Below are 7,985 nucleotides of genomic sequence, written 5' to 3'. Positions count from 1 at the left end.
CTGAATAAACTTGGAAAAGATTTCATAAAAAATAGACGAGACCGAGAGCCCGCGGCTAACGCCAAATTACGTCGTTATTTACAAGTATTTTCTTCTTACCGGAAAGGACGGATAATATCAGCACGCGGAATCACACGGGATTCATTGAACGGTAAATGCGAATATTTATGAATTAAATTAATACTAGTAGTGAGATATTTTTTACAATTAATTAAATAGCCGATTTATTTCAAATTTATAAGCAAATTAAATTACATAACACATATATCGTTATATTTTAATTGACATGTGGAAAATATGTTTGTTTATATTTTATTGCAAAAAAATAATGTCCTTATTTTTATATCAGACCAGGTTAACCGAAAAAGTAGGCAGTCTTGTCTCATAGCGTTCTCTCACAGACAACATTTATTAAAAATAAATTTAGTATTTTATTATATAGTAGTTATACTATTTACTTGAATTGTTTGTAAGTAAATTACAGCTTTTCATATCAACAGTACTGAACAGTTTCATAAAGTATAATATTCTAATATTATTTTTTACTAACTTGTTAAATGACGATTCAAAAATGCTTGTAAAAGCCCATTTGAATAAAATTTATTTTGATTTTGATTTTGACTATATTTAACTGATGTTATTAAATTAATTCTTATGTAATTCTATTCTCTGCTCTGGTGATAGATATCCTAAACGAAGACTTAGGGAACTATAAATTAAAATAAAACATTTGTTTATCTTTAATGTGTTATATATTAGTATATTAAATTAATTGCTTCTCCAAAAGTCAGCTAGCCTCAGGATTTAAAATAAGAAATAAAACTGAAACAGAACAAAAGTTCAGTCAAAATTCAATACCTGATATACATATAATATTAAAATTTTATAAATGAAATGAAATGATTTAATACTGAATATATTTTTATTAAATGATAATTAAACTTACATTAGGATCTTGGGCGTAAGAACATTTGTGGACATCGAATGCTCTCTGACATTTGTCTTTATCGGGCGTATCTAAAAAAAGAAAGCAGTATCATGAATTAATATAACATATCCTGTTTATAATCAAAAACAAACAAATGCACCATTGCCTATCTTTACTACAAAGTATAAAACAAAGTCTCATTTTACATTCATATATCCCTATGTGTGCTTAAATCAGTAAAACTACGCAACGGATTTTAATTCCGATTTTTTATTGGATAGAGTGATTCGAGAGGAAGGTTTATATATATAAGATACGGACAATTAAGTAAAGAAGCGCTGACAATTTTAGAAGTTACATTAATAAAATCAATCAATGAGATATATGTACATGCTTAGTAGTTGTTTATTTTAATAGTGCGATGTCTTCAAAATGGTCCATTTAATTGGCATCAAAACTGATCAATAGGCACATGTCTTTTATAAAGCGTATTTATACATACATATATAACCCACGTCTTACAGTTTTAATTAAAACTACTCAACAAAGGACAATACGCATTTGAAATGTACTATCTCATAATATACGCCTTAAAACGAGTAATAGATTAGTGAAGCAAGATTGTCAGTGATATGCAAATGTTATTTGAACAAACATAAAAGTAGAAAAGATAACAGCCTTTATTTCCTTTTGGACTGGACTTGTATTCCACTGCTCCAATTTCTGGAGAAAGTTGGAGCGTATTCCACTACTCTACTCTAAGTGAGTTTACGGATGCTCATGTTATGGAATTTATGCGACACTCACCTTATATAGGTACCTACTGATTCGTAAATAACGTTTTCCTTCACTCGAAGCAAGAAGAGTTATAAACACTAATTAACTGTTTATTTAAATATTTGGTTGAATTGTCTTTATAATTTCAGAAAATTCAGAGTTTGTAAACCACAATCTTCGGCTAACATTTACCTGTTAAACCATTAGGCTATCGTATCTTAATATTGATTTGCAGGGAGTCGTTGGACCCCTTACGTCTTCGACTGCATTCGAACCATTCAACTTTATATTTAGAACACGAAGACAAATAAATATGGTCATTATTTATGAAATTAAGTAAAATGTCGCGCTATAAACGTACTATAACACTTTTTTCTTATCGCAGACAAAGGTGCGAACGTGTAATGCCAGTAATATAACTTTTTTTTAATATTATACAATCTTACTTTTTTGTAATCTGTATGAACTCACCGAGACCTTTGCAAGCATTTATCATTTTCACGACTCGATCCGTGTACTTATCTGGTATTAAACTGACCATCATGTCGTAATCTACGTTGCCATCGTCGTCCACCTAAGAATGAAAGAAATGTATATCATTAAATAAATAGTATCAGTTTAATAAAACAGTAATGTTATGAATAAATAAACAAAAAGGATAAGTAATAACTTACAAGACTCCCTTCCTCCAGTAAGCAGAACATGTAGCACTTCAATTTGACGTCTTCCTTAAATATGCCGTTTTCGCAATTCGCTATGTCCTCTGGGGCCAAGTAAAAATAAAGACTTTCGAAACATACAAATATTTCTTTTATATATAACATACTATGAATACAAAATATTATAACACACACTCGTATATAAATTGGATTTTTTTTCCTTAATTAAGACTTTTCCTTTTCACCACTTTCAGTAAATAAAATATTTTAGTTTTATAGATGTGAGCTTTACTGTTGTTTATTATAAAACAATACAATTTGTATGTAAAATAAATATGATGCTACAAGCTTTGACGATGGCCTGAAGAAAATACTCTGTGATGACTTTATTGGTGAATTTGATACTGCCGCCAAACCGCAAAAATTGGTGACTGAAACGACTGATTGGGTTAGTGTTAATGGCACAAAGACATAACATCTTAGAACTTATGGCTGGCGGTAAATTTATAAAAAATAATTGACGTTCCTCACAAAAATGTATGGGCGACCTCTTTATAATAATTATCGACTTTATTATGAAGAGTATAAAAATTTAAAAAAAAAAATCTGTACTAATATCATAAATACGAAAGTAACTGTATCTGCTAGGTGAAATTTAGTATGGAGGTAGATTCAGTCTCAGGGAAGGGGACAAGTACTGTTCAATTTAACCCTTGAGGGGAGAAAATGGGGAGACCGTTTGTGTACTATAAATATAGTTTCAAATATAAATTGAAAATGACATAATATTATATTCTAGTATTTTTTATATTTTTTAATTAGCTTAAAATTAATAGTTATTTATTCTACAATTTGAAATTTCGAAATGAAATCAGAAAAATAATTAAAAATATTAGCTGGCAGTTCTGATATTATTGACGACAACGTGAAAAGCTTAGTTGCGAATATATCACGTCACACACAAGCGAATCAAGAACAAAGTTAACGGAAATAACATTTTCTCTCACTCACCCTCCGCCACCCCGGTCTTGCCGACGCACTCGTTATGAACATGTTGTATTATTTCTTTGATTTCCTCACTAAGTTCCTAAAAATACAATTTGTTTACGTGAAAACATTTTTCGATCGCTTTCTCGGATCTCTATTCGGTACTAAAATATTGACTATTACATTGTAGAGACGAACAAGGTATTTGTTATTAAGGAGAGGACTGTATCCTTAACACAGGTTATTTAATTAGCCTAGCTATTATAGCCAGTACTTGATCTGTGTTTCTTTTGATGACCGTGTTATGATACATTGAGACTTTTGTAATAGTTCAAGCATGTAACTGTTTATAAAGTGGCATTAAAAATATTAATCCTACCGTAATCCGTATCCTACTGTAACAAACCCCATATTGATGTAGATAATCTGTTATATATTATATAGGTGACCTTAAAGATCTACACATGAATGCTGTAAGAAATAGTAACCATTAATAACTAACCAACTAAGGCGCTATGTCCCTTGAGCCTGTAGTAGTAGTATTGGCTCAAACACGCTTCAAACCGGAACAAAAAAGTATTGCTGTTCGAGGGAATCAGTAAAGTAAAAAAAGAAAAATAACAGCCTATACTTAAATTTCCCACTGTTGGCCTAACTCTCCCATCAAGGACAGGGTTTGGAACATATTCCACCATGCTGTTCCAATGCGGGTTGGTGGAATGCACATGTGGCAGAATTTCAATGAAATTTGACACATGCAGGTTACCTCACGATGTTTTCAACGCCGAGTACGAGATGAATTATAATACAAATTAAGCACATATATATATAGTGGTGCTTGCCTGGGTTTGAACCCGAAGTCATCGGTTAAGATGCACGCGTTCTAACCAAGGGGCCACCTCAGCTCAAGGGTTCGAGGGTATCAGTGCGTGGTTCTTACCCAGATGGGCCCAGGCTGTATATGTTGCAGTAGCTAATGGGAGCGCAAAGTCGCGAACCCAGATGTCGAATAAAATTTTTAAAACAATCAAACAAAGTCCTTATCCGTATACATTTGTCTATATAGTGTTATCATTTTAAATGAATTGATAAGTTATATTTATTTGGAAAATAGATTGTGTTGAATCTATGTGGATGGAGAGATAATACAAGATTATAAATCAACATTAAATAGCAATTTTAAAGAACTAATATTCAAATCAAGGCGACGGAATAATTACTGAAATTAATATAAGTTGTATATTTTAATTTTGCATTGCGTTTTTTGCATGATTCGAATACTCTTTTAAGCTCTTATTCCATTTTTTAATTGATAACACAACAAACTCTGAGATGGAAATAGGTACAGAAGTATTTGGCTCCTTTATGTATAGTAATAATAATAATTTCCATTAAAAATGTTTTCATCGATAAATTCTCACAAAAAAAACGAATCTACATTATAATAGTGTGTTATTATATACATATACAATATACACGTTATATATTGTATATGCAATACATCGAGTTTTTTATAACAATTTTCAGTTTTATCATTTACATATACATATTCCTTAATAAAAACCCTGAATTTGTTACTCTTACACGACTACGTAAACCAATAAACTTATATTTACGCATTTCTACTTAATGTAGTGTCATTATACAGTCCCTTAGTATATTTGTTCTACATAAGATCCCTTTGTGAACTCAGAGAGGCAAAGAAGTCACTTCAATATTAAAAATGACATAACATTCTCAAAGAAAATTATTAAGCTGAGATTCCACGGGGACCAACCCTATGCACGTCAACTTGTATCATAACGTTAAATATTCATTTAGACAACTAAGGATCGTTTCCACTATATTTTCAAAAACCATACATTATAATAAAATATAGAACCTCTTTCCATGAGTTAATTTACATATTTCTTTGAATTCATGCTTTTTTTCAATGTGAGATCACGCTTCTTTCATTTGATTGGCGTTTTTTGTTTTTTGTAAATTATATGAGAGTTTCTAACATAGCACAATCACTGTACATAAATTACAAGCAAGTATCGGATAGTAGCTTACAAAATAATCAAAGGCGGTTTAAAACGCACAATGGATATTGTATAGTATTAGTGGTAGTACCTTTACCACCTTGTGATGATGGCAGTGGTTTCGTCTCATACAAGAAGTCCGATAATTCATAGGTATTTACATTTAAATCCAAACTGTACAACTATTCAATTTTTCGTGCCCAGGAATTCCTGAATAAAAAAATATTTTAATTTGATCTAGCTATCCAATTAAAACAATGACTTTGATTATTTCAAGGTATCCCCAATAACGGACATGTATAAGGAAGTTGACACAAGTACATTTCAGAACCCCGTAAAGCACATAGGTTTCCTGCATCTGTTCTCTCCGCTCGAGTCGGAATTCCGTTCCACCGGACTATGAAAGTTCATATGTATAATACACTACTGAGAATCCTTTGAAATAAGCAACCGTAGCGAAATACAAATAAGGAACTATGTTATTAATACTTAGTTTTGTTTTTTAAATATAAATTTCAGCTTAAATAATGAGAATAAGGAATAATGAGGATTGTTTGCCATAATCCAATGTGATCTCTAGCTATTTGATGCAGGAATTTGCGGTCTACTCGCGGCCCCGGTGCGGCTGCAATGCGGTTTTATGTATAACCTAATACTGCGGTCCACTGCCGGTGCGACGGCGGCACCGTGTACGCGATGCCTTATTGCAAATGTCAGACGGATAAACAAAACATATGTTACAAATAAAAATAAAGTAAATAAATACTAAATAGTTTATATTCATATTATATAGATATTTATATCATTTTTATCATAGGTGTTTAAACCTTGTTATTCAGTTGTTCAACGGCTAAATATCAAATCTTTGTTTTGTTGTACCGATGGATAAATTAATTAAACACACAAGAGACCAGTTACATGCCTAAGTGGTGTGCGGAAACATTCTTGCAGTCGTACGCGCCACTCATCATATTATTTCTATAATTTTTATTTTTTAAATTATAAAGGAAATGGAAAAAAGTTGTGAAGGAGTCTTTTTCGCATCAGCATAACATATTCGCAGTCGACGCGAGACGTTGAGCAATAGTGTCGCGCGCATTCCCGCACCGTCACTCATCCATCAACTCCGATCTTCTCTACGTTTCATAAACTACAAGACACGTCACAGATCGTGAAAAATTGACTTTGTGAAAGTACCCCGCGATACTTGGGGGACGCTTCGCGAGTATCATCTGTCTCTTGCAATCACTAAAAATGTTATCGGACTAATTTCCGAATGATTACTTTCAAACCAATTTTTTAATTTTAGTATTATTTTTGATTTAATATTTTTTTTTTGCTAGAAAATATGTTTTTTGTCTCGTAAACGAGACATTCGTACATAATGTCGAAATATCGAGCTCCACCGAATAAAAATAAAAAACGTGGTAAATATCCCGAAATTAATAATATTTTAATTTTGGTATTATTTTTGATTGTATGATTTTTTTTTATTTTCTATTATATATAGTTGCAAAAAAACGTAATTAAAAAAATACAGATTACTGGTAAACTTACCGGTTTTTCTTTTGCTCCATGTCCAAAAGTTATTAGAAGGAAAACAAGCAGCGCCGCCGGTAGCATGGCGTCTCGCTGCCTTTGCTCCAAGGATAGACTAACGGCGAGCCGTTTTTATACTGGATAAGATCACCTTTCTAGACTTAAATTATAAAGTGTAAAGCTGTACTTATCTAGTCACTAATTAGCACGATACCAGCATTAGCGTTTTATTGCAAGGCGTAATCAAAAGGCGTGAATTTTAGACTTATGAATGATTAAGCAAGTAATTTTGCGATGCATAAGTTTGAATTCAAATTCTATTTTGATTTTATTTTTTTATGAATAGACTAAGTTCTATAATATTATCATCAGATCATACCCTTTCCCTGACGAAATAAGACTACGTCATAATAATTAAATTGTCGGTCCAAAATTAATTCAATAGAGGGTATACACGTATAAGAATATATAAATGTACATTACACAGCCTGTTAATATCAAAAATCCTCCATTTGGCTTCGCCGTCGTCGGTAAATAAAATATTTATATACAATAATATTAAAAGTAAATAAAAATTTGTAAACTATTTTATTTACAGTGAAAAAAATGCTAATATATAATGTTGACGGAAACCCAATGAGAAACTAATATGTTTCGGTGAGAAAGGTCTCCATTGTGCTCTGAGCGATAATTATAAAATTAATGTCAAAATATACGGCGCTCAGCCCGTCGTCGACCACAATAAGCCGAAAGGATATCAGTCCTAATGATTATTAATGTTCTGAAGACAGCTTGTAAAATCACGCGGCGCTCGCATTGAACTCTACTCCGCTATTATGTGTTATAAAGTGTTCGCAAATTGCTTTCCTTGTTTTAAAACTCATATTATACATGTAATGTTGCTGTTCTATAAATATTTGTTGTTGTTTTATTATTTTTCTGAAATTTGCAATGGTACTAGGAAGTACATATGTAGATAAGAAGTTATCGCTAATTGTCTTACTTCTTAATTATTATTTCACTACTTTGTACTGAATTCTGTTTTGACATGAAAGGTGAATGAGGCAGATT

At 31.6% G+C, this 7,985-nt stretch overlaps 1 protein-coding gene across 1 annotated transcript; it reads right to left on the bottom strand.

Annotated features, from left to right (window-relative positions):
• Window positions 1-733: 733 nt before the first annotated feature.
• LOC124530988 (pheromone-binding protein-related protein 6-like) lies at window positions 734-7,112 on the bottom strand. The gene is made up of 6 exons (XM_047105370.1): window positions 6,933-7,112; window positions 3,376-3,451; window positions 2,380-2,468; window positions 2,177-2,279; window positions 947-1,017; window positions 734-822 (listed from the first exon to the last, which is right to left on the bottom strand). Exons 1-6 carry the CDS (start codon window positions 6,996-6,998, stop codon window positions 805-807), a joined length of 423 nt encoding a protein of 140 aa, XP_046961326.1. The 5' UTR covers window positions 6,999-7,112; the 3' UTR covers window positions 734-804.
• Window positions 7,113-7,985: the final 873 nt, after the last annotated feature.

Source organism: Vanessa cardui, chromosome 1 (assembly GCF_905220365.1).
Source record: "Vanessa cardui chromosome 1, ilVanCard2.1, whole genome shotgun sequence".
In the NCBI taxonomy this organism is placed as follows: Eukaryota; Metazoa; Arthropoda; class Insecta; order Lepidoptera; family Nymphalidae; genus Vanessa; species Vanessa cardui.
This window is presented reverse-complemented; position numbering and strand designations above follow the sequence as displayed.